The 26,337-nt window shown below is 52.8% G+C and overlaps 4 protein-coding genes across 4 annotated transcripts; 3 read left to right on the forward strand and 1 right to left on the reverse strand.

Annotated features, from left to right (window-relative positions):
- Nucleotides 1–156: 156 nt before the first annotated feature.
- MIND_00531000 (Pleiotropic drug resistance ABC transporter protein) lies at nt 157–5,977 on the forward strand (the record flags this gene model as incomplete). The annotated part of the gene is made up of 32 exons (XM_037362096.1): nt 157–414; nt 468–473; nt 521–556; nt 618–663; nt 716–818; nt 864–1,118; nt 1,164–1,390; nt 1,440–1,524; nt 1,571–2,372; nt 2,413–2,533; nt 2,575–2,630; nt 2,682–2,730; nt 2,784–2,883; nt 2,929–3,124; nt 3,175–3,329; nt 3,378–3,522; nt 3,574–3,691; nt 3,741–3,764; nt 3,812–3,822; nt 3,881–3,905; nt 3,953–4,063; nt 4,109–4,150; nt 4,196–4,286; nt 4,335–4,365; nt 4,411–4,696; nt 4,744–4,949; nt 4,999–5,093; nt 5,139–5,179; nt 5,224–5,436; nt 5,485–5,590; nt 5,635–5,873; nt 5,919–5,977. 32 exons carry the CDS (start codon nt 157–159, stop codon nt 5,975–5,977), a joined length of 4,338 nt encoding a protein of 1,445 aa, XP_037222388.1.
- A 1,793-nt stretch (nt 5,978–7,770) lies between these two features.
- On the reverse strand, nt 7,771–8,690 carry MIND_00531100 (uncharacterized protein; the record flags this gene model as incomplete). The annotated part of the gene is made up of 6 exons (XM_037362097.1): nt 8,539–8,690; nt 8,356–8,491; nt 8,306–8,312; nt 8,148–8,253; nt 7,963–8,099; nt 7,771–7,915 (listed from the first exon to the last, which is right to left on the reverse strand). The coding sequence occupies exons 1-6, from the start codon at nt 8,590–8,592 to the stop codon at nt 7,771–7,773; spliced, it is 585 nt and encodes a 194-aa protein (XP_037222389.1). The 5' UTR covers nt 8,593–8,690.
- A 3,737-nt stretch (nt 8,691–12,427) lies between these two features.
- Nucleotides 12,428–14,216, forward strand: MIND_00531200 (Pleiotropic drug resistance ABC transporter protein; the record flags this gene model as incomplete). Its single annotated transcript, XM_037362098.1, has 10 exons — nt 12,428–12,525; nt 12,575–12,605; nt 12,651–12,936; nt 12,984–13,189; nt 13,239–13,333; nt 13,379–13,419; nt 13,464–13,676; nt 13,722–13,827; nt 13,874–14,112; nt 14,158–14,216. The coding sequence occupies 10 exons, from the start codon at nt 12,428–12,430 to the stop codon at nt 14,214–14,216; spliced, it is 1,374 nt and encodes a 457-aa protein (XP_037222390.1).
- Nucleotides 14,217–21,421: 7,205 nt separating this feature from the next.
- MIND_00531300 (Pleiotropic drug resistance ABC transporter protein) lies at nt 21,422–25,629 on the forward strand (the record flags this gene model as incomplete). Its single annotated transcript, XM_037362099.1, has 21 exons — nt 21,422–21,519; nt 21,571–21,601; nt 21,647–21,932; nt 21,980–22,185; nt 22,235–22,329; nt 22,375–22,415; nt 22,460–22,672; nt 22,720–22,825; nt 22,870–22,956; nt 23,008–23,084; nt 23,545–23,582; nt 23,635–23,939; nt 23,988–24,018; nt 24,064–24,349; nt 24,397–24,602; nt 24,652–24,746; nt 24,792–24,832; nt 24,877–25,089; nt 25,135–25,240; nt 25,287–25,525; nt 25,571–25,629. The coding sequence occupies 21 exons, from the start codon at nt 21,422–21,424 to the stop codon at nt 25,627–25,629; spliced, it is 2,859 nt and encodes a 952-aa protein (XP_037222391.1).
- Nucleotides 25,630–26,337: the final 708 nt, after the last annotated feature.

Below are 26,337 nucleotides of genomic sequence, written 5' to 3' on the forward strand. Positions count from 1 at the left end.
GCAGGACATCATTTGCCAAATCAAGATTGCGTTTATCGTTTGATGTACGTTATGTCATTGCCCTTCGATCCGGGAGAAAAATATCTTACCAATCGAAAAGTTTATAAGGAGGCGGCTCCGATGCCACACTCTGACTAGTCCTCGTTGTCTCCCACCATGGCTGATACGCCTGGCGACGCTGCGACTCTCATAGACCATCACGAGCCGTCCTCTGTCAACATCGCCGAGGCTGAAGAACGATTTAATGCCTTGGCCAGAACCCTCAGTCGCAAATCTCAGGCCAACGCAAGCGGGAGTGCCACAACTCGGACTGCTTCGGACATTGAGAAAGGAAACGAGGAACCTGAAGAAGCCTTTGACCTTCGTGAATACTTGACTTCTTCCAACAACGCCCAACAACAGGCTGGTATCAAGGTGAGCTCGCGTTCTTCGTTGTTTTCGACTTTTTTTTTTTGACACTCTCTTAGCATAAAGTACGCGTATTTATTCGCGTAGTGTTCCTTACTCATCGTCGATGCAGCATGTCAGTGTGACCTGGGAGGACCTCGAAGTGAAAGTGGGGGCGTTCGGTGGTCCCGACAGCAAGGCAAGTCGTGTTACCCACCTGTCTGAGATAGGCATTAAACAATACGCACTGTCAGTTCTACGTCGGGACCTTTGGTGGTATGAACAAAACAAACAAGGCGACGTTGGCGGGACTAACTTCGATTCGTAGGCGCTTGTTTAGACTTCTTCCTCGCTGTGCCTCTATACTTGTGGGGACTAATTACGCCGCTGTTCTTCAAACAAGAATTCGTTACACGCCCGATCCTCCACAAGTTCGTTTTCAAGTCCCTTTAATTCTTTTGTCTCATCCTCCTTAGATCGTCGGGTGTTGTCAAATCTGGCGAAATGTGCTTGGTTCTTGGATGCCCTGGCAGCGGTTGCACAACTTTTCTCAAGGCCATCGCTAATGAACGCAATACCTTCGCTCAAGTTTTGGGCGAAGTACTCTATGAGGGAATCGATGCGGAAACAATGCAAAAAATGTACAAGGGGGAAGTTGTGTTCAACGACGAGGACGACCTCCATATCGCCACGCTCACTGTCGCTCAAACTTTGTCATTTGCCCTGTCTACGTAAAGTTCTTTCGGATGACCGCGTTTCCAGCTAATCTCCCTTAGTAAAACTCCTGGTCCCAATGGCCGACTGCCCGGGATATCAAGAGCGGAGTTTGATGCTGAAGTGCTCGACACGTTGCTGAAGATGCTCAACATTTCGCACACCAAACAAACACTCGTGGGTGATGAATTCGTTCGCGGAGTTTCCGGAGGTGAAAGAAAACGTGTTTCGATCGCCGAAATGATGGCCACTCGTGCCCGAGTACAAACATGGGATAACAGCACTCGAGGTGTGTCATTTTAGTTCCGTTTTTTTTGCCTCCGTTTAACCGTTCGTAGGCCTTGATGCTTCAACCGCCCTCGACTTCGTCAAATGTCTCCGAATCATGACTGATGTCCTTGGTCAAACCACTTTCGTGACCCTGTAAGAACCTTCCGCGCGGTGATCCTTTTTTTGACTCAGCATCTAGCTATCAAGCCGGTGAAGGTATCTATGACCTTTTCGACAAAGTCATCGTCCTCTCCGAAGGCCGACAAGTGTTCTTCGGTCCTCCGTCAGAGGCACGTGCATATTTCGAGCAACTCGGATACCGGCCCCTTCCCCGGCAAAGTACGGCAGACTACTTGACTGGTTGCACGGATCCCAACGAACGTCAATTTGCTGATGGCCATTCCGCCGCCAACACACCGTCGACTCCTGAGGCATTAGAGGCTGCCTTCCGTTCATCTCGTTACTACAAGGAGCTCAATGACACCCGTGAAAAAGTCACTCTCGCCATGCAACACGAGCGTGCTGATCAAGAGGCTTTCCGAGATGCTGTGGCTATGGACAAGAAAAAAGGTGTCTCGAGGAAGAGCCCTTACACGCTCGGGTTTACGGGTCAGGTCATGGCTCTTACTCGTCGGCAGTTCATTATGAAACTCCAAGATCGATTCCATCTCGTCACGAGCTTCACGCTTTCCACCATTCTCTCCCTCGTTCTCGGCGCTGCTTACATCAACCTTCCTACGTCCTCTGCAGGCGCTTTCACGCGAGGAGGTCTCATTTTCGCTGCCTTGTTGACGACCTGTCTCGACGCATTTGGTGAAATGCCCTCCCAGATGCTTGGTCGCCCAATTCTTCGAAAGCAGACCTCGTACTCGATGTATAGGCCATCAGCGATTGCTGTAGCAAACACTCTGGCCGATCTACCTTTCTCTGCCCTCCGAATCTTGTTGTTCAATCTTCCTGTCTATTTCATGACTAATCTGAATCGCTCAGCCGGCGGGCATGTCCTCTTCTCTTTGCTTATTTGACTACTGCTGATACCAGTGCTTAGATTCTGGACGTTCCATCTTATATCCTATATCGTCTATCTCGCAATGCAAGGGTTCTTCCGGACCTTTGGACTTATCTGCACCAGCTTCCATGTCGCCTTCAGGTTGGCGGGTGAGTGCGACCATCTCAACGACAGTTTAGCTTGACACCTGCTAGTCTTCTTCATACCCAACTTTGTTGAGTATGCTGGTTATATCATTCCCGTCATCAAGGTTCGATTTTACTCCCTGTTCTACGAGACTTTTCTCAATACAAAACTACAGATGAAGCGTTGGCTCTTCTGGATTTACTACTTGAACCCGATCGCGTACGGTACGCTGCATTCTGGTTCGCCATGATCATCAGCACATCTAACTGGGAGCTAGCGTGGCAAGCCTGCATGGAAAATGAGTTCATGCGTATTGACCTAACGTGCGATGGCCCCTACGTCATCCCCCGTAACGTCGGCCCACTGACCCAGTATCCGTACGTGTTCGCGTCTTCTATCAATCATCGCTGATTCAAACCCAGGGATGGACTGGGACCAAACCAAGCTTGCACACTTTTCGGATCCTCAGCGGGCGACAGTCGTGTTTCTGGCGAATCATATATATCGGCTGGCTATGGAATTAGTAGCGCTGATCTCTGGCGACGTAACTTCCTTGTCCTCGTTGGGTTCTTGCTGCTTTTCCAAGTTACTCAGATTATATCGCTCGAGTACTTCCCCGTGAGTCTGCATCACACGATCATCGTGATTTGCTACTCACCCGTCTTCAGCGATACAATCAAGTGCTCTCCATCCAGATTTTCGCAAAGGAAAACAGCGAGGTCAAGAAGCGGAACGAGATCCTCCGTCAACGGAAAGCTGAACGCAAAGCCAATCACGGAATAGAATCGCCGAAGAAAGAAATAGAACAACAAATCAAGGAGAGGTCCGTGCTCTTTTTGAACCCTGTGCTTGAGTTCTCAACAATGGTTAGTGCCGTCCCGGCCCATCGCAAGACGTTAACATGGCAAAATTTGAACTATCATGTTCCCGTCCCTGGAGGCACTCGCCGCCTCCTGCATGATGTCCAAGGCTACGTTGGGCCCGGTCTGACTGCGCTCATGGGCGCCAGTGGTGCTGTATGTCACGATTTCTCGGATGTGCGAAGGGGCGTTTTGAACATATTTCAGGGCAAAACAACCTGTCTCGATGTTTTAGCTCAGCGAAAGACCATCGGTGTGGTGTCGGGAGATGTTCTGGTCGATGGGCGCCCATTGGCTTCTGACTTTGCGCGAGGCACGGCTTATGGTAGGTGGAGCATCGAACCCTATCTTCCGTCTTAACATCTTTTGCCTAGCTGAACAAATGGATGTCCATGAAGGTTTGTTGTCCCTCATTGAATATCGCTAGTTGACGAACACTCGACAGGAACCGCCACTGTTCGTGAAGCGCTTCGATTTTTCTGCGTACCTCCGTCAGCCTTTTGAAGTCAGCCAGGAGGAGAAGGACAACTACGTTGAAGGTTGGCGCTTTACATCAGCACGTGATCGTGTTTCTCACGTGCATCAGAAATCATCGAGCTTTTGGAGCTCCAGGACCTCTCTGAGGCTTTAATATTCTCTCTTAGCGTCGAGTCAAGGAAGCGGCTAACGATTGGCGTCGAACTTGCTAGCAAACCTGGTGCGTGTCAACGTTGCTTGATGTACATTTTTTAACTTGGTATAGAGCTGTTGCTCTTCCTCGATGAGCCCACTAGTGGTCTAGACAGTATGCTACTCCTCCTGCCTTGCGATAACAGCTGAATTATGGCAGGTCAAAGTGCATGGAATGTAGTGCGTCTGCTTCGCAAGCTGGCAGATCAAGGCCAGGCAATTCTTTGCACCATCCATCAACCCAGTGCTCTGTGAGAATTACCCGCAAGCATCAACCCTTCCCTCATCTTTTTTTTCAGGCTCTTCGAATCATTCGACCGACTACTTCTGGTGAGTCTTCGATGTTTTACGTCGATAATTCAATGATTTGTGCAGCTCGAGCGGGGCGGAGAGACCGTGTATTTTGGCGACATCGGCAAAGACTCGCACGTCATCCGCAACTACTTTGCTGCCAACGGCGCATTCTGCCCGGCGAACGTCAACCCGGCCGAATACATGCTTGAGGCCATTGGTGCTGGTACAACTCCGCGAGTTGGCGACCGCGACTGGAAAGACATCTGGCTCGACTCACCGGAATGCGAAAGCCTGCGATCCAAAATCGCACAGATCAACAATGAGGCGTTGACCAGGCCTGTGGCAGAGAAGACCAAGCTGAGCACCTGTGCGATCGTTCTTTATTCCCATAAACCGTTGCTAATTTGAGGAAAGATGCGACCCCCTTCATGTACCAACTGCGTACCGTCACTGCTCGCAATTACCTTGCGCTCTGGCGATCACCGGACTACCTCTTCTCGCGGTTGTTTGTCTGCAGCTTTATTTCCTTCTTCGTGTCGCTGTCGTTTCTGCAACTGGGCATCAGTCTCCGGGATCTCCAGTTCCGCGTGTTCTCGCTGTTTTGGGTCACTATTCTTCCCGTAAGGACCGCTGGTGTTGCTTTGTAACAGATGCTCACCGTTGGGTCAGGCTATCATCATGGCTCAAATTGAACCTATGTTCATCTCCAATCGCCGGACTTTCATCCGAGAGGCGTCAAGTCGCATCTACTCCCCCTACGTCTTGTGTGTTGTTTCTTGGTCGTGTTATGTGGGCCTAACTTTGCTCAGTGCTATTGCTCAAACATTGAGTGAGATCCCTGGCTCCATTGGTAACATCTTTCTTTAAGATCACTTCGCTTCTAACACTGTACAGTCTGCGCCATCGTATACTGGGTCCTCATGGTCTACCCAATGCACTTTGGGCAAGGCGCTGCCGGGCTCAACGGCACCGGCTTCCAGCTGCTGATGACGCTGACGATGATGATTTTCGGCGTCACCCTCGGCCAGCTGATCGGCGCCATCAGCCCTAGCGTCCAAGTCGCGGCGCTGTACAATCCTTTCCTGACTCTGGTCCTCGGAACATTCTGTATGCCGCGTTATCAGTGATTATCTTATCTGACCGCCCTATCTCTAGGCGGTGTTACGCTCCCGCATGTGAACAACGGGTTCTGGTGGACATGGCTGTACCAGCTTGTGCCGTACACGCGGACCATCGCGGCGATGGTGTCCACGGAGCTTTTGTATGTCGCTTATATATTTCGAGCGTCACTGACTCTGCCTTCAGCGGCCTGAAAGTGCGGTGCAAGAGCGACGAGTTTGCGACGTTCAACCCCCCGACCAACATGACCTGCGGCCAGTGGGGCCAGGCGTTTGTCAACATCACGGGCGGGTACATCGACAACCTGGACGCGACGTCCAACTGCAAGTACTGCTCGTACGCGGTCGGGGACGAGTTCTACACCCCGCTGGGCATCAGCTTCTCTGAGCGCTGGCGCGACTTTGGGATCTTCCTTGCTTATATTGGTTTGTCCCAGGTTGTCTTCTCGCTCCTGCTCTGACGTTGCACAGCTTTCAACATGGCTGCGACAGTCATTGCATCGAGATATCTCCGCTACGCCAAACGCTGACCCATAGACTATAGACCTATCATCATCATACAACTATACAATACTATTACACGCAATAAGCATTTCAGATTGTATTTTCTACGACGACGGCGCGTTGATACCGCCAATACACTCCGCAGTCCACGCATCGCCATACCCTCCCGCAGCCACCTCAACGCTTTACTCACCCATCGCAAAGGCTCGCAGCTCGCTAAGGCTCGCAGCGAGCGCTCTTATTTTATGCACACATAGACAAAAAATTTTACAAGCTACCCGACGCGTACACAACTCTACAGGCACTAAGTCTACCCTGCCAAGTGTGCATTACGGTAATTCAACTCGCGTCTCTCCCCCATTTAGCCGCGCGTGCGAGAGCAAAGTCTTAGGGACATGTGCTGTCTGGAAAACGAAGGATGCATCCGGTGACGTTGCAGGGCTTGTTACTCCCACAGACAAGTCGAGTGCCTTGACGCGATTGCGCGCAAGGCAAGTTCACCGCAACAAAAAATGGTTGCGACATGACCTTGGAGACAAGCAAACTGCAGCCGTGAACGCGGGCGAGAGCTCCAAGACGAGTCTAGGGTTTGATGCTGGCGGTGTTGAGCGATGGCGCACAATCGACAACCTCGGCAAGGCAAAGGATGGTGCGGGCCAACAAGGAGTTGGCAAACACGCCAAATGATGGTTGTTTCGCTCGTGCGGGTTGAGCCAGGAGACGCGGTCACCCGGTTCGGGCGCGTGCTGCTGCTGGCTGGAGGCTCCAATTTCTGACGGTGTTCACATGCTCCTTTTGCGCGAGCTCCACCAAAAAATGGAGCGCGGAGATGGCCTTCGGAGATGGTTGGCGACGCGCGAGTCGTTGGAGGGCAATAGCGCTGGTTCAGAGACCAACTCCCACAGCGCCGCAGGCGAGCTCCCGCAAAAAATGCGTGTTGAAGGGTGGGATTTTAAAAGGGAAGAAAAAAGCAACACGCTCTACGCAAACATGGGTTGACGAAGATTTGCCCCGCCAACAGCGCCGCAGGCGAGCTCCAGCAAAAAATGGGTGTTATGGAGGGCGGAGATGGCCTCCGGATGTAGGGCACATGGGGATGGCGACGCGCAAGTTGTAATAGCGCACATGATGGCGATGGCGCCGCAGGCAAGCTCCCGCGAGAAATTAGTGTTGCGGCAGCAGGATTTGAAGCCAATCAAAGCAAGTCGGGGTTTCGAAAAGTCATGCCGATGTCTGTGTTGGAGAGGCGCCGCAGGCAAACTCTGGCGAAAAAATGCCTGTTACAGGGCGGGATTTTCGAAGGGGAAGCAGGCTCTACGCAAACGTGGGTTGACGAAGATTTGTCCCGCCAACAGCGCCGCAGGCAAGCTTCAGCGAAAAATGGGTGTTGTCGGAAGTGGCGTTCGCGTCATGATCGAGGCATATGACCATGGCGGCTGCGCGTGGTAGCGCAACACCGTGGTCTAGCACGGCAAAGGGTGAGGATATCGGTAGACGGCGAAGGTCGACAGTAACACTACAATAGTTCAAGCATCAGACAACAAAAGACAAAATCAAAACTTACAGCAGGGGAATTGGCAGCGCACTGCTGCCAACGCTTACGTTGCAAGTCCTCCCGTTTGGTCGCCTCCGGCGGCAAAACCCTGGAAAAAATGGAGCCTTGAATCCTGTTTTTTGGCGTCCAAATAGCACCTCAAAAACATCGGATAATGGGTTGATCGCATCATTGATGGGCTTGATGGGCGCAATTTGCAGCTCAGAATACTAGTATCAGGGTCAGCGACCCTGCATACAAAAACAAGAGTTGTAGTACTCACCATCAGGATGCGGGTGTTGACGTGCGATGGCGGGGACTAAAGTCAGTCGCAGTCCACCCTGGGATGCAGGTGTCTACGCTCCAAATCCAGCGGCGATGGCGGGGAATGACAATGGCAGCTAGAGAGCAGAGCCCAACATTAGGAAATCTGGCTCAAAAGTAAGTCTGACTAAAAGTGAGCGTAAATATGCTTACATAACGACGTGGCCACATTGGCCTCTCGCGCAACTCATGGTGGCGATATAGACCAGCCTAACGACGCCACAGGCAGGCTCCGGCAATAATGGGTGGCTGTTGCTGGCGGAATTTGGCTGTGTGGTGTCTACATTGATCTGAGCGACAAATAAGTATTCCAACGCATAGAAGAGGACAAAACATACCTTCCGGACAACATCGAGTCCAAACATCTCGCAAAAACACAAGTCAGCGAGAACAGCCACAATCTTGGGGCGAAGTGCAAGGGGTAGACTGAGGACAGGTGGCGAGCTGTGCAAAAAGACGATAAGTGGAGGCAATAGAAAGAACAGAATAAGCATACCTCAGAGCTTTGGGACACATTTGTTCAGTTGAAGAAGAGCCAGAACTCACTCGGGAGGTTGCTGGGTGGGCGGTATGTTTTGGCAAGTGCAAGCCGACCATGGCGCCGCAGGCGGGCTCTGGCGAAAAAAATTGGTGTTTCAGACAGCAGAAAGCGCAGAGCTTGAGCTTGCTGTCCGAGCACAAACTGAAAGTCGTGAGTAAGTAGACACAGTTGGTCAATGGAAGACCTACGAAGCCGTTAGGTGGAGAGGGCATGGTGTGCGCCTCAGAGGAGTCGTGGCACATTGCACTGAGACGACGAGGGAAGTGTTACCCCTGCAAGTGCTGGATGCGCGGTCGTGCAGTGTGCGAGCGGCGGGCGACGACTGGGCAGAAAGTGGAAAAAAGAGGATGGAGGTGAAGGTTTTGAGCAAACTTCAGATGAGGCGTGACTGCTGTCAGAAAAAACCACACGTGTCGCAACGCGGTTGTTGACGCGTTGGTGAGTTGCCCATGACGGTGGGAAGAAAAGGGTGACACGGCGTGACAAGGCCGATGGCCCAGCAGAAATAACGAGAAAATAATGGCGCCATGTCGGCGGAGAGCGCAAAAAGGTTCCCGAGTCAGCCCAAGCGGTTCCCCGAGTCAGGCTGTAAGCGAGGTTCCTGTGTTGACATGATTCGAATATCGGCAACCAAATACGGCACAGCGGTGATAGGACAAATGATGCCGCCTACCTTGACCGTCGTGGAATCTTTGTTCGGCTGGCTTTTGGCCCTATGCCGTTGGCTACCTTTTGTTCGAGTGTGTCATTTTTTGCCGCCCCCGCCTGGTTTTTTCCCGAGCATTACATCTTGTCACAGACATCTTGTCACAGGTAATCTGCCTCTAACCTGGCCCTCCATAATTTTTAACTGCCTTGCGCGACGCCATGCAGATAGTAGCATCCCCAAAAGGTAATAGGCACAACAATTGCTTGTTTTATGGTGTTCTCCCCTTGATCGGTGAACCCGAAGCGTGGGAAACAATGTTGAATGTATCTAAATGCTATCTACCACTTCATCCCCGCTATCCAGCATCTCAAACCCTCTGCTTTTCCTCCATCCCTTTTCACCCTGATAGGACTGTCCCAACCCATCGCCGTTCCCGATTGTGCCGGGCGTGTGTGAACCTTATGTCACCATTACCCCCTGGCATTTACCCGCGAGGATCGGACGGGAAGCGCATCTCCGCGTGCACCGTTTGCTTCGAACTGCGAAATACGCGAAATCGCGTATTTCACCCTGAGCAGCCGCCGCTCCCGCCGTAGCATCCCCCAGCGGATGGATATCACCCTGGGAAGCGTTTCAGCCGAGCTCAACTGCCATGTGCGCCGAGTATAAAAGCTGGCCAACATCAATTTGCGCGCAAAGTCTGCTTCTTTCCCCCCTTCACCTTCAAGTTTCCCTCCACATCGTCGTCAATATATTCATTTCTTGTACATCCAAACAGTACTTAATGTCCATTCTCCAATCTCCCACTTTCCTCATCGACTCGTTCACCTCCATTCCCACATACCTCCCCGCCTCCTCGTTTGATCATGCTCGTAGCCCGCAAACAAAGCTGAAGGCATGTCAGCCCCAAACTCATTGACTTGGACTCATCTGGCTTACCTTGTTCTTAGCGACAGCTGGCTGATTAGCACCAGGCCACAAGCGAACTTTGCTGCCAAACACTATCGATTCAGGTGAGTAGTGTGCTCATAGACAAACTTACCTCGATGATTTAGCTTGCTATCCAGTCCTCCTTCGCCGCTGACTGTGATGAACGACCTCTAAAAAACAGGTGAGTCCTGAAACTGAGTTTGCGTTAGCGCGAGTCCAGACACCGTTGCAGGCCGACTTCGTTGTTGGCGCTGGTTTGAGTTGAATTGTATAATGTGAGCCCGCTCTGTTACTGTCGACAATTTGACCACTAACCTTCTAGTTTTTGCAGTGTTTGCGGATATCGTCTTGAGTGTCAGCGACAGTAGTCCAGGCGGCGTCGCGCACTTGATGCTGATGTGCCAACTGCTCAGTTTGCAGGTGAGTTTGACATACAGCAGCTACAAGCCAGCTTACCTTGATTTGCAGCAGGTCAATTTCCGCATGCAGCGACGGCGGCAAGCTGAAACAACAGCGTTGATGGATTTAGTTTGGGCTTTGGCACGGGTTTCATGTCGGGAGTCGTTGGCGACACTACTCCTCGGCGTCGTTGACTTGGTTTGAAGCGTGTAAACGGTCAGGCGGCCGCCATGTGATGGATATCTGGGTGAGTTTGCCGCCCAAAGCACTGAAAGCGACGACTGACCTTCTGTATGTCATTTCCAAAGTCCCGGCAGCGGCTACCGAACCTCGCGCCGTAGAGACTCGAGACATGTAAGCTCGAGATTCTTTAGTTGAAATCATGCTCAGCTTGACATCGAATCAAGAACTCGTCTACGTGGGGTCAAGGTCGGCCTTAAGAAAACAAATTGAGATGAACTCACTTTGTCGTTTCAACTCGTACCCCGATTTGGGCTTAACTCGCGCAGACTCGCACTCAATGTTGCCAAGTTTCGTTTGCGATGCCCAACATCAAATCGGGCGAGGAACACCTCGCAGACATGTCTGTGCGAAAAAGTAAGTCATATGCGAGACGACTCTGACCTTGTCTTTCAACTTCTCGCTAGACCAAACACGAGACCAACTATTCAGCCTTGGAGCCAAGTTGGCCTTGCTGATTTCCCGGTGAGTTTGGTTCTGCGGCGAGATAGATGTGGGCTTGTTTACAGCTCGCAGCGTCGTATGCGGATAGCGCGCCTTCCGAGCAGCGAGGGACGACACGACGACCGCGTCGCTTGAAGTTGATTGATGGTAAGTTTCAATACTATACACAATATATTTTGCTCACTTTCGCAGTTAAATAATTCGTTGCCCCCGTTTGCAGGACCCGTCTCCATGCTCAAAGCAGCCCCGGCAGGCTGCCAAACTTCGCGCCGCCATTGGTCAGCTTACTTGTGGGAAAGCACGCGTTAGCCTCATCTTTGCCGCCAAACCAGTCCCATCTTGTCTGCGATGTGTTGCTTCGGGATATCGCGGGCCGGGGCTTGCGGCGGAGGTGCCATCCGAGCTGAGTAAGTCGGTCGCGAGTTGCGCGCGGGGAAGAAGACAAAGCCGGCCGGCCAGCCGTGACCCGTGGCTGCTCTTTTAGCGGGGTCGTTTGCAAGGCTGGGTTTGGCCGCCCCCGCTGATCAATGGTGAGTTTCCTTGTAAAACTCGAAAAATGACCACATAACATACTTTTAAAGGCTTGTTTCCATCCACAAAAGGCCTTTTTCGTTGCCGAACTACTTGCGCCGCAGATTCGGGATCGTCCTAGTAGCCAGTATGTAGTCGTGAGTTGCGCGTGTTGAAGGGCCGGCCGTGCCGTGAGTTTTCGCTGGCCTGGGATTAGGCGGTGGTTGCGGGAGAAGAGAGTTGCCGCGTTGCCGACAGAGAGTGTGAGCGGGCCAATCGCGCGGGTTTCCATGCGCGAGATTCTCTCGGGAGGCGTGCCGGTTAAGGCCAGAGCCCATAGACGCTCTCTCTTCAGGTGCCGCCCAGCGGGTCGCCGAAAGAGTGCCAGTGCGGAGGCCCATGTGATCCGGAACAGAGCCCGTGGCCTCCCCTTGCGAACTCCGCCATCGAAGTTGAAGTTGTCGCCGTCATGGTGGTCGTCGCGGAAAGAGTGTCGGTCCCGCGTCCCGGCCGCGGCGCCGGGCGTCACAGCACTGCCAAACGTGACTGGAAGGTCAAGGTCCGTTTTTTTTCCTTGCGAACAGCACCGTAAACTAACCGACCGTCCAGCTGGTACTCATTTGAACCCTCCTATCACTGGGGACAAGGTCTTTTTTTTTTCCCGCTGTCACCATTTGCATGGCTCATCTTCATTGCAGAACACTTTGTTGACTAAATTTCAAAACTTCCACCCACGACTGACGCGCGCAGATTTTGCCGCCGGAGGGATAAGTAACGCCTCGGGCTTGAACGCGGCGTTGAATGAAAGGGAGCGGGTGTGCGCACATCTTGGACGTTCGATCGTATATATCGCGGTATGTGCTCTTTCTTCTCTTGGCTTATTGACTACTGCTTACAACCGAATTATGGCAGGTCAAAGTGCATGGAATGTAGTGCGTCTGCTTCGCAAGCTGGCAGATCAAGGCCAGGCAATTCTTTGCACCATCCATCAACCCAGTGCTCTGTGAGAATTACCCGCAAGCATCAACCCTTCCCTCATCTTTTTTTTTCAGGCTCTTCGAATCATTCGACCGACTACTTCTGGTGAGTCTTCGATGTTTTACGTCGATAATTCAATGATTTGTGCAGCTCGAGCGAGGCGGAGAGACCGTGTATTTCGGCGACATCGGCAAAGACTCGCACGTCATCCGCAACTACTTTGCTGCCAACGGCGCATTCTGCCCAGCCAACGTCAACCCGGCCGAATACATGCTTGAGGCCATTGGTGCTGGTACAACTCCGCGAGTTGGCGACCGCGACTGGAAAGACATCTGGCTCGACTCACCGGAATGTGAAAGCCTGCGATCCAAAATCGCACAGATCAACAATGAGGCGTTGACCAGGCCTGTGGCAGAGAAGACCAAGCTGAGCACCTGTGCGATCGTTCTTTATTCCCATAAACCTTTGCTAATTTGAGGAAAGATGCGACCCCCTTCATGTACCAACTGCGTACCGTCACTGCTCGCAATTACCTTGCACTCTGGCGATCGCCAGACTACCTCTTCTCGCGGTTGTTTGTCTGCAGCTTCATTTCGTTCTTTGTGTCGCTGTCGTTTTTGCAACTGGGCATCAGTCTCCGGGATCTCCAGTTCCGCGTGTTCTCGCTGTTTTGGGTCACTATTCTTCCCGTAAGGACCGCTGGTGTTGCTTTGTAACATATGCTCACCGTTGGGTCAGGCTATCATCATGGCTCAAATTGAACCTATGTTCATCTCCAATCGCCGGACTTTCATCCGAGAGGCGTCAAGTCGCATCTACTCCCCCTACGTCTTGTGTGTTGTTTCTTGGTCGTGTTATGCGGGCCTAACTTTGCTCAGTGCTATCGCTCAAACATTGAGTGAGATCCCTGGCTCCATTGGTAACATCTTTCTTTAAGATCACTTCCCTTCTAACACTGTACAGTTTGCGCTATCGTATACTGGGTCCTCATGGTCTACCCAATGCACTTTGGGCAAGGCGCTGCCGGGCTCAACGGCACCGGCTTCCAGCTGCTGATGACTCTGACGATGATGATTTTCGGTGTTACCCTGGGCCAGCTAATCGGCGCCATCAGCCCTAGCGTCCAAGTCGCGGCGCTGTACAATCCTTTCTTGACTCTGGTCCTCGGAACATTCTGTATGCCGCGTTATCGGTGATTATCTTATCTGACCCTATCTCTAGGTGGTGTTACGCTCCCGCATGTGAACAACGGGTTCTGGTGGACATGGCTGTACCAGCTTGTGCCGTACACGCGGACCATCGCGGCGATGGTGTCCACGGAGCTTTTGTATGTCGCCTCCAACCTCACCGCCGCCAACTGACTCTGCCTCCAGCGGCCTGAAAGTGCGGTGCAAGAGCGACGAGTTTGCGACGTTCAACCCCCCGACCAACATGACCTGCGGCCAGTGGGGCCAGGCCTTTGTCAACATAACGGGCGGGTACATCGACAACCTGGACGCGACGTCCAACTGCAAGTACTGCTCGTACGCGGTCGGGGACGAGTTCTACACCCCGCTGGGCATCAGCTTCTCTGAGCGCTGGCGCGACTTTGGGATCTTCCTTGCTTATATTGGTTTGTCCCAGGTTGTCTTCTCGCTCCTGCTCTGACGTTGCACAGCTTTCAACATGGCTGCGACAGTCATTGCATCGAGATATCTCCGCTACGCCAAACGCTGACCCATAGACTATAGACCTATCATCATCATACAACTATACAATACTATTACACGCAATAAGCATTTCAGATTGTATTTTCTACGACGACGGCGCGTTGATACCGCCAATACACTCCGCAGTCCACGCATCGCCATACCCTCCCGCAGCCACCTCAACGCTTTACTCACCCATCGCAAAGGCTCGCAGCTCGCTAAGGCTCGCAGCGAGCGCTCTTATTTTATGCACACATAGACAAAAAATTTTACAAGCTACCCGACGCGTACACAACTCTACAGGCACTAAGTCTACCCTGCCAAGTGTGCATTACGGTAATTCAACTCGCGTCTCTCCCCCATTTAGCCGCGCGTGCGAGAGCAAAGTCTTAGGGACATGTGCTGTCCGGAAAACGAAGGATGCATCCGGTGACGTTGCAGGGCTTGTTACTCCCACAGACAAGTCGAGTGCCTTGACGCGATTGCGCGCAAGGCAAGTTCACCGCAACAAAAAATGGTTGCGACATGACCTTGGAGACAAGCAAACTGCAGCCGTGAACGCGGGCGAGAGCTCCAAGACGAGTCTAGGGTTTGATGCTGGCGGTGTTGAGCGATGGCGCACAATCGACAACCTCGGCAAGGCAAAGGATGGTGCGGGCCAACAAGGAGTTGGCAAACACGCCAAATGATGGTTGTTTCGCTCGTGCGGGTTGAGCCAGGAGACGCGGTCACCCGGTTCGGGCGCGTGCTGCTGCTGGCTGGAGGCTCCAATTTCTGACGGTGTTCACATGCTCCTTTTGCGCGAGCTCCACCAAAAAATGGAGCGCGGAGATGGCCTTCGGAGATGGTTGGCGCGCAGAGTCGTTGGAGGGCAATAGCGCTGGTTCAGAGACCAACTCCCACAGCGCCGCAGGCGAGCTCCCGCAAAAAATGCGTGTTGAAGGGTGGGATTTTAAAAGGGAAGAAAAAAGCAACACGCTCTACGCAAACATGGGTTGACGAAGATTTGCCCCGCCAACAGCGCCGCAGGCGAGCTCCAGCAAAAAATGGGTGTTATGGAGGGCGGAGATGGCCTCCGGATGTAGGGCACATGGGGATGGCGACGCGCAAGTTGTAATAGCGCACATGATGGATGGATGGCGCCGCAGGCAAGCTCCCGCGAGAAATTAGTGTTGCAGCAGCAGGATTTGAAGCCAATCAAAGCAAGTCGGGGTTTCGAAAAGTCATGCCGATGTCTGTGTTGGAGAGGCGCCGCAGGCAAACTCTGGCGAAAAAATGCCTGTTACAGGGCGGGATTTTCCAAGGGGAAGCAGGCTCTACGCAAACGTGGGTTGACGAAGATTTGTCCCGCCAACAGCGCCGCAGGCGAGCACCAGCAAAAAATGGGTGTTATGGAGGGCGGAGATGGCCTCCGGATGTAGGGCACATGGGGATGGCGACGCGAGTTGTTGGAAGGTAATAGCACTGGCTCAGAGACCAGCAAAAGTGATGGTGATGGCGCCGCAGGCGAGCTCCCGCGAAAAATCGGTGTTGCGGGCAGTAATCGAGATTGTACATGGGCTTCGGAAAGTCATGCACATGTCTGTGCTGGGGACAAACACTGGCCCCGTGGCGCCGCAGGCGAACTCCAGCAAAAGATGCCTGTCGGAAGAGGGGAATTTTCAAAGGGGAAGGGAGTAGGTGCGAATGTGGGCTGACAGCATTTTCCCCCAACAGTGCTGCAGGTGAGCTCTAGCAAAAAATCACCATTACGTGTGCAAGTTTTCACATTGTCAACGCTGCTGGCTGTGGGCCACGCGCGGTAGGCCAGCTGCGCGTGGGCTCTGTGTTGGGGACAGAGATTGACCACGTGGCGCCGCAGGCGAGCTCCAGCGAAAAATGAGTGTTGTGAGAAGTGATGTTCGCGTCATGATCATGGCGGCTGCGCGGGGTATGGGTTGGTACGCAACACCTTGGTCCAGGACGGCAAGGGGGGGAGGAGATCGACAGTAACACTACAATAGTTCAAGCCAAACCACAAAAGACAAATTCAAAACTTACGGAAATGGCAGCGCACTGCTGCCAACGCTACGTTGCAAGTCCTCCCGTTTGGTCGCCTCCGGCGGCAAAACCCTGGAAAAAATGGAGCCTTGAATCCCATTTTTTGGCGTCCAGATAGCGCCTCAAAAACATCGGATAATTGATTGATCGCATCATTGATAGGCTTGATGGGCGCAATTTGCAGCAGAATGAGCCTCAGAATACTAGTATCAAGGTCAGCAACTGCATACAAAGACAAGAGCGGTAGTACTCACCATCAGGATGCGGGTGTTGACGTGCGATGGCGGGGACTGAAGTCAGGATGTCGGTGTCTAGGAGCTGATACCCAATCCAGCGGCTGGGAACGACAATGCCAACTAGAGAGCAGAGCCCGACATTAGGAAACCTGGCTCAAAAGTGAGTCTGACTAAAAGTGAGTGTAAATATGCTTACATAGACAGCGCAACTTCGGTATTTGGTTTTGGTCATGGTGGTGGCCGGCCCAACGGCGCCGCAGGCTCCGGCAAGAACAGGTGGTGTGGGCCATGCGAGGGGACCTGTTGCTGACGGAATTTGACTGGTAATCATTCAATCTGAGCGACGAATAAGCATCCCAGCGCATAGAAGAGGACAAAACATGTTGAGTAGGGTTTAGGGCCCCGAAGTGGTTGATTCACACGGCCTAACCGCGCCACAGAGGTTGGCACTTGGTCCGCTGGCTTGCATTTGTTGAGCGTGAGTTCAGGGGAGGGATGCCGGCCAGAGTAACCACTCGCGCAAAAGGGATGACACCCAGGCGACCACACTTAGGCAGCGCCATCGGCAAGATGGTACCGAGCTGACTGGCTATATCTGTAAACAAGAGTCAGACAATCAATGTATCAACGAAGGGGACACAAACCTAGTTTAGCGCCAACACCAAACATCCCGCAAAACACAAGTCAGCGGGAGAGCGAGAACTTGCGCAAAAAGCGTGAGTAAACGTGAAGCGGTTGCTGGTGGCGCCGCCACCCAGCGACATGATGCGCGCAGCACTACCGGAAGCGGAAGGTCTGCAGGGGAAGACTTTAGTGCAATATCAAAGACCAATGAGGCAGGACATACCGAGGCAAAACACAAGGTGTAGACACAAAAGGACTGACGACAGATGACGAGCTCTGTACAAGCCGAGTATAGCGCCACAGGCGGGCTCCAGCGAAAAAACTTGGCTTTCCGGAAAGCGCAGAGCTTGAGCGTGCTGTCTGGGCACATACACCCACTCAAAGCACACACACAAGTCTGAAAGTTGTGAGTGAGCAGATACAATTGGTCAAAGGAAGACCTACGAAGCCATTAGGATTAGGTGGAGAGGGCATGGTGGGCGCCTCAGAGAAGTCGTGGCTCATGTGTCTGTTGGGCACTGAGACGACGAGGGAAGTGTTGCCCCTGCAAGCGCTGGCTACGCGGTCGTGTAGTTCGCGAGCGGGGGGCGACGACTGGGCAGAAAGTGGAAAAAAGAGGATGGAGGTGATAGTTTTGAGCAAACTTCAGATGAGGCGTGACTGATGTCAGAAAGAAAAGCACACGTGTCGCAACACGGTTGTTGACGCGTTGCTGGGTTGCCCATGACGGTGGGAATAAAAGGGTGACACGGCGTGACAACGCCGATGGCCCAGCAGAAATAACGAGAAAATAATGGCGCCATGTCGGCGGAGAGCGCAAAAGGTTCCCGAGTCAGCCCAAGCGGTTCCCCGAGTCAGGTTGTAAGCGAGGTTCCTGTGTTGACATGATTCGAATATCGGCAACCAAATACGGCACAGGGGTGATAGGACAAATGATGCCGCCTACCTTGACCGTCGTGGAATCTTTGTTCGGCTGGCTTTTGGCCCTATGCCGTTGGCTACCTTTTGTTCGAGTGTGTCATTTTTTGCCGCCCCCGCCTGGTTTTTTCCCGAGCATTACATCTTGTCACAGACATCTTGTCACAGGTAATCTGCCTCTAACCTGGCCCTCCATAATTTTTAACTGCCTTGCGCGACGCCATGCAGATAGTAGCATCCCCAAAAGGTAATAGGCACAACAATTGCTTGTTTTATGGTGTTCTCCCCTTGATCGGTGAACCCGAAGCGTGGGAAACAATGTTGAATGTATCTAAATGCTATCTACCACTTCATCCCCGCTATCCAGCATCTCAAACCCTCTGCTTTTCCTCCATCCCTTTTCACCCTGATAGGACTGTCCCAACCCATCGCCGTTCCCGATTGTGCCGGGCGTGTGTGAACCTTATGTCACCATTACCCCCTGGCATTTACCCGCGAGGATCGGACGGGAAGCGCATCTCCGCGTGCACCGTTTGCTTCGAACTGCGAAATACGCGAAATCGCGTATTTCACCCTGAGCAGCCGCCGCTCCCGCCGTAGCATCCCCCAGCGGATGGATATCACCCTGGGAAGCGTTTCAGCCGAGCTCAACTGCCATGTGCGCCGAGTATAAAAGCTGGCCAACATCAATTTGCGCGCAAAGTCTGCTTCTTTCCCCCTTCACCTTCAAGTTTCCCTCCACATCGTCGTCAATATATTCACTTCTTGTACATCCAAACAGTACTTAATGTCCATTCTCCAATCTCCCACTTTCCTCGTCAACTCGTTCACCTCCATTCCCACATGCCTCCCCGCCTCCTCGTTTGATCATGCTCGTAGCCCGCAAACAAAGCTGAAGGCATGTCAGCCCCAAACTCATTGACTTGGACTCATCCGGCTTACCTTGTTCTTAGCGACAGCTGGCTGATTAGCACCAGGCCACAAGCGAACTTTGCTGCCAAACACTATCGATTCAGGTGAGTAGTGTGCTCATAGACAAACTTACCTCGATGATTTAGCTTGCTATCCAGTCCTCCTTCGCCGCTGACTGTGATGAACGACCTCTAAAAAACAGGTGAGTCCTGAAACTGAGTTTGCGTTAGCGCGAGTCCAGACACCGTTGCAGGCCGACTTCGTTGTTGGCGCTGGTTTGAGTTGAATTGTATAATGTGAGCCCGCTCTGTTACTGTCGACAATTTGACCACTAACCTTCTAGTTTTTGCAGTGTTTGCGGATATCGTCTTGAGTGTCAGCGACAGTAGTCCAGGCGGCGTCGCGCACTTGATGCTGATGTGCCAACTGCTCAGTTTGCAGGTGAGTTTGACATACAGCAGCTACAAGCCAGCTTACCTTGATTTGCAGCAGGTCAATTTCCGCATGCAGCGACGGCGGCAAGCTGAAACAACAGCGTTGATGGATTTAGTTTGGGCTTTGGCACGGGTTTCATGTCGGGAGTCGTTGGCGACACTACTCCTCGGCGTCGTTGACTTGGTTTGAAGCGTGTAAACGGTCAGGCGGCCGCCATGTGATGGATATCTGGGTGAGTTTGCCGCCCAAAGCACTGAAAGCGACGACTGACCTTCTGTATGTCATTTCCAAAGTCCCGGCAGCGGCTACCGAACCTCGCGCCGTAGAGACTCGAGACATGTAAGCTCGAGATTCTTTAGTTGAAATCGTGCTCAGCTTGACATCGAATCAAGAACTCGTCTACGTGGGGTCAAGGTCGGCCTTAAGAAAACAAATTGAGATGAACTCACTTTGTCGTTTCAACTCGTACCCCGATTTGGGCTTAACTCGCGCAGACTCGCACTCAATGTTGCCAAGTTTCGTTTGCGATGCCCAACATCAAATCGGGCGAGGAACACCTCGCAGACATGTCTGTGCGAAAAAGTAAGTCATATGCGAGACGACTTTGACCTTGTCTTTCAACTTCTCGCTAGACCAAACACGAGACCAACTATTCAGCCTTGGAGCCAAGTTGGCCTTGCTGATTTCCCGGTGAGTTTGGTTCTGCGGCGAGATAGATGTGGGCTTGTTTACAGCTCGCAGCGTCGTATGCGGATAGCGCGCCTTCCGAGCAGCGAGGGACGACACGACCGCGTCGCTTGAAGTTGATTGATGGTAAGTTTCAATACTATACACAATATATTTTGCTCACTTTCGCAGTTAAATAATTCGTTGCCCCGTCTCCATGCTCAAAGCAGCCCCGGCAGGCTGCCAAACTTCGCGCCGCCATTGGTCAGCTTACTTGTGGGAAAGCACGCGTTAGCCTCATCTTTGCCGCCAAACCAGTCCCATCTTGTCTGCGATGTGTTGCTTCGGGATATCGCGGGCCGGGGCTTGCGGCGGAGGTGCCATCCGAGCTGAGTAAGTCGGTCGCGAGTTGCGCGCGGGGAGGAAGGCAAAGCCGGCCGGCCAGCCGTGACCCGTGGCTGCTCTTTTAGCGGGGTCGTTTGCAAGGCTGGGTTTGGCCGTCCCCGCTGATCAATGGTGAGTTTCCTTGTAAAACTCGAAAAATGACCACATAACATACTTTTAAAGGCTTGTTTCCATCCACAAAAGGCCTTGTTCGTTGCCGAACTACTTGCGCCGCAGATTCGGGATCGTCCTAGTAGCCAGTATGTAGTCGTGAGTTGCGCGTGTTGAAGGGCCGGCTGTGCCGTGAGTTTTCGCTGGCCTGGGATTAGGCGGTGGTTGCGGGAGAAGAGAGTTGCCGCGTTGCCGACAGAGAGTGTGAGCGGGCCAATCGCGCGGGTTTCCATGCGCGAGATTCTCTCGGGAGGCGTGCCGGTTAAGGCCAGAGCCCATAGACGCGCTCTCTTCAGGTGCCGCCCAGCGGGTCGCCGAAAGAGTGTCAGTGCGGAGGCCCATGTGATCCGGAACAGAGCCCGTGGCCTCCCCTTGCGAACTCCGCCATCGAAGTTGAAGTTGTCGCCGTCATGGTGGTCGTCGCGGAAAGAGTGTCGGTCCCGCGTCCCGGCCGCGGCGCCGGGCGTCACAGCACTGCCAAACGTGACTTGAAGGTCAAGGTCCGTTTTTTTCCTTGCGAACAGCACCGTAAACTAACCGACCGTCCAGCTGGTACTCATTTGAACCCTCCTATCACTGGGGACAAGGTCAGTTTTTTTTTTCCCGCTGTCACCATTTGCATGGCTCATCTTCATTGCAGAACACTTTGTTGACTAAATTTCAAAACTTCCACCCACGACTGACGCGCGCAGATTATGCCGCCGGAGGGATAAGTAACGCCTCGGGCTTGAACGCGGCGTTGAATGAAAGGGAGCGGGTGTGCGCACATCTTGGACGTTCGATCGTATATATCGCGGTATGTGCTCTTTCTTCTCTTGGCTTATTGACTACTGCTTACAACCGAATTATGGCAGGTCAAAGTGCATGGAATGTAGTGCGTCTGCTTCGCAAGCTGGCAGATCAAGGCCAGGCAATTCTTTGCACCATCCATCAACCCAGTGCTCTGTGAGAATTACCCGCAAGCATCAACCCTTCCCTCATCTTTTTTTTTTTCAGGCTCTTCGAATCATTCGACCGACTACTTCTGGTGAGTCTTCGATGTTTTACGTCGATAATTCAATGATTTGTGCAGCTCGAGCGGGGCGGAGAGACCGTGTATTTTGGCGACATCGGCAAAGACTCGCACGTCATCCGCAACTACTTTGCTGCCAACGGCGCATTCTGCCCGGCGAACGTCAACCCGGCCGAATACATGCTTGAGGCCATTGGTGCTGGTACAACTCCGCGAGTTGGCGACCGCGACTGGAAAGACATCTGGCTCGACTCACCGGAATGCGAAAGCCTGCGATCCAAAATCGCACAGATCAACAATGAGGCGTTGACCAGGCCTGTGGCAGAGAAGACCAAGCTGAGCACCTGTGCGATCGTTCTTTATTCCCATAAACCTTTGCTAATTTGAGGAAAGATGCGACCCCCTTCATGTACCAACTGCGTACCGTCACTGCTCGCAATTACCTTGCGCTCTGGCGATCGCCAGACTACCTCTTCTCGCGGTTGTTTGTCTGCAGCTTCATTTCGTTCTTCGTGTCGCTGTCGTTCTTGCAACTGGGCATCAGTCTCCGGGATCTCCAGTTCCGCGTGTTCTCGCTGTTCTGGGTCACTATTCTTCCCGTAAGGACCGCTGGTGTTGCTTTGTAACATATGCTCACCGTTGGGTCAGGCTATCATCATGGCTCAAATTGAACCTATGTTCATCTCCAATCGCCGGACTTTCATCCGAGAGGCGTCAAGTCGCATCTACTCCCCTTACGTGTTGTGCGTTGTTTCTTGGCCGTGATATACCCGTCTAACTTTGCTCAGTGCTATTGCTCAAACATTGAGTGAGATCCCTGGCTCCATTGGTAACATCTTTCTTTAAGATCACTTCCCTTCTAACACTGTACAGTTTGCGCTATCGTATACTGGGTCCTCATGGTCTACCCAATGCACTTTGGGCAAGGCGCTGCCGGGCTCAACGGCACCGGCTTCCAGCTGCTGATGACGCTGACGATGATGATTTTCGGTGTTACCCTGGGCCAGCTAATCGGCGCCATCAGCCCTAGCGTCCAAGTCGCGGCGCTGTACAATCCTTTCCTGACTCTGGTCCTCGGAACATTCTGTATGCCGCGTTATCGGTGATTATCTTATCTGACCCCCTATCTCTAGGTGGTGTTACGCTCCCGCATGTGAACAACGGGTTCTGGTGGACATGGCTGTACCAGCTTGTGCCGTACACGCGGACCATCGCCGCGATGGTGTCCACGGAGCTTTTGTATGTCGCTTATATATTTCGAGCGTCACTGACTCTGCCTTCAGCGGCCTGAAAGTGCGGTGCAAGAGCGTGGCTGCTCTTTTAGCGGGGTCGTTTGCAAGGCTGGGTTTGGCCGCCCCCGCTGATCAATGGTGAGTTTCCTTGTAAAACTCGAAAAATGACCACATAACATACTTTTAAAGGCTTGTTTCCATCCACAAAAGGCCTTTTTCGTTGCCGAACTACTTGCGCCGCAGATTCGGGATCGTCCTAGTAGCCAGTATGTAGTCGTGAGTTGCGCGTGTTGAAGGGCCGGCCGTGCCGTGAGTTTTCGCTGGCCTGGGATTAGGCGGTGGTTGCGGGAGAAGAGAGTTGCCGCGTTGCCGACAGAGAGTGTGAGCGGGCCAATCGCGCGGGTTTCCATGCGCGAGATTCTCTCGGGAGGCGTGCCGGTTAAGGCCAGAGCCCATAGACGCTCTCTCTTCAGGTGCCGCCCAGCGGGTCGCCGAAAGAGTGCCAGTGCGGAGGCCCATGTGATCCGGAACAGAGCCCGTGGCCTCCCCTTGCGAACTCCGCCATCGAAGTTGAAGTTGTCGCCGTCATGGTGGTCGTCGCGGAAAGAGTGTCGGTCCCGCGTCCCGGCCGCGGCGCCGGGCGTCACAGCACTGCCAAACGTGACTGGAAGGTCAAGGTCCGTTTTTTTCCTTGCGAACAGCACCGTAAACTAACCGACCGTCCAGCTGGTACTCATTTGAACCCTCCTATCACTGGGGACAAGGTCAGTTTTTTTTTCCCGCTGTCACCATTTGCATGGCTCATCTTCATTGCAGAACACTTTGTTGACTAAATTTCAAAACTTCCACCCACGACTGACGCGCGCAGATTTTGCCGCCGGAGGGATAAGTAACGCCTCGGGCTTGAACGCGGCGTTGAATGAAAGGGAGCGGGTGTGCGCACATCTTGGACGTTCGATCGTATATATCGCGGTATGTGCTCTTTCTTCTCTTGGCTTATTGACTACTGCTTACAACCGAATTATGGCAGGTCAAAGTGCATGGAATGTAGTGCGTCTGCTTCGCAAGCTGGCAGATCAAGGCCAGGCAATTCTTTGCACCATCCATCAACCCAGTGCTCTGTGAGAATTACCCGCAAGCATCAACCCTTCCCTCATCTTTTTTTTCAGGCTCTTCGAATCATTCGACCGACTACTTCTGGTGAGTCTTCGATGTTTTACGTCGATAATTCAATGATTTGTGCAGCTCGAGCGAGGCGGAGAGACCGTGTATTTCGGCGACATCGGCAAAGACTCGCACGTCATCCGCAACTACTTTGCTGCCAACGGCGCATTCTGCCCAGCCAACGTCAACCCGGCCGAATACATGCTTGAGGCCATTGGTGCTGGTACAACTCCGCGAGTTGGCGACCGCGACTGGAAAGACATCTGGCTCGACTCACCGGAATGTGAAAGCCTGCGATCCAAAATCGCACAGATCAACAATGAGGCGTTGACCAGGCCTGTGGCAGAGAAGACCAAGCTGAGCACCTGTGCGATCGTTCTTTATTCCCATAAACCTTTGCTAATTTGAGGAAAGATGCGACCCCCTTCATGTACCAACTGCGTACCGTCACTGCTCGCAATTACCTTGCACTCTGGCGATCGCCAGACTACCTCTTCTCGCGGTTGTTTGTCTGCAGCTTCATTTCGTTCTTTGTGTCGCTGTCGTTTTTGCAACTGGGCATCAGTCTCCGGGATCTCCAGTTCCGCGTGTTCTCGCTGTTTTGGGTCACTATTCTTCCCGTAAGGACCGCTGGTGTTGCTTTGTAACATATGCTCACCGTTGGGTCAGGCTATCATCATGGCTCAAATTGAACCTATGTTCATCTCCAATCGCCGGACTTTCATCCGAGAGGCGTCAAGTCGCATCTACTCCCCCTACGTCTTGTGTGTTGTTTCTTGGTCGTGTTATGCGGGCCTAACTTTGCTCAGTGCTATCGCTCAAACATTGAGTGAGATCCCTGGCTCCATTGGTAACATCTTTCTTTAAGATCACTTCCCTTCTAACACTGTACAGTTTGCGCTATCGTATACTGGGTCCTCATGGTCTACCCAATGCACTTTGGGCAAGGCGCTGCCGGGCTCAACGGCACCGGCTTCCAGCTGCTGATGACTCTGACGATGATGATTTTCGGTGTTACCCTGGGCCAGCTAATCGGCGCCATCAGCCCTAGCGTCCAAGTCGCGGCGCTGTACAATCCTTTCTTGACTCTGGTCCTCGGAACATTCTGTATGCCGCGTTATCGGTGATTATCTTATCTGACCCTATCTCTAGGTGGTGTTACGCTCCCGCATGTGAACAACGGGTTCTGGTGGACATGGCTGTACCAGCTTGTGCCGTACACGCGGACCATCGCGGCGATGGTGTCCACGGAGCTTTTGTATGTCGCCTCCAACCTCACCGCCGCCAACTGACTCTGCCTCCAGCGGCCTGAAAGTGCGGTGCAAGAGCGACGAGTTTGCGACGTTCAACCCCCCGACCAACATGACCTGCGGCCAGTGGGGCCAGGCCTTTGTCAACATAACGGGCGGGTACATCGACAACCTGGACGCGACGTCCAACTGCAAGTACTGCTCGTACGCGGTCGGGGACGAGTTCTACACCCCGCTGGGCATCAGCTTCTCTGAGCGCTGGCGCGACTTTGGGATCTTCCTTGCTTATATTGGTTTGTCCCAGGTTGTCTTCTCGCTCCTGCTCTGACGTTGCACAGCTTTCAACATGGCTGCGACAGTCATTGCATCGAGATATCTCCGCTACGCCAAACGCTGACCCATAGACTATAGACCTATCATCATCATACAACTATACAATACTATTACACGCAATAAGCATTTCAGATTGTATTTTCTACGACGACGGCGCGTTGATACCGCCAATACACTCCGCAGTCCACGCATCGCCATACCCTCCCGCAGCCACCTCAACGCTTTACTCACCCATCGCAAAGGCTCGCAGCTCTAAGGCTCGCAGCGAGCGCTCTTATTTTATGCACACATAGACAAAAAATTTTACAAGCTACCCGACGCGTACACAACTCTACAGGCACTAAGTCTACCCTGCCAAGTGTGCATTACGGTAATTCAACTCGCGTCTCTCCCCCATTTAGCCGCGCGTGCGAGAGCAAAGTCTTAGGGACATGTGCTGTCCGGAAAACGAAGGATGCATCCGGTGACGTTGCAGGGCTTGTTACTCCCACAGACAAGTCGAGTGCCTTGACGCGATTGCGCGCAAGGCAAGTTCACCGATCACAAGTTATGGGCTTGGAGATTTGCCCTCGCAAGGCTAGTCGCAAGCAAGCTGCAGCCGCAAGGGCTCGAAGACGAGTCTTGGGTTTAACAGTGGAGGTTGTTGATTGTGTGCGAGCAAGTTTGAGCCGACAAGGAGTTGGTAAACACGGTCGCAGACGTGTCATTTCACTTGTGCAGGAGGAGAAACTGAGTGAGTTCACCCAGTTCGGGCGCGTCCTGCCGGCTGAAG

Source organism: Mycena indigotica (genome assembly GCF_014461135.1).
Source record: "Mycena indigotica strain 171206Taipei chromosome Unknown Mind.scaff0004, whole genome shotgun sequence".
Lineage (NCBI taxonomy): Eukaryota > Fungi > Basidiomycota > Agaricomycetes > Agaricales > Mycenaceae > Mycena > Mycena indigotica.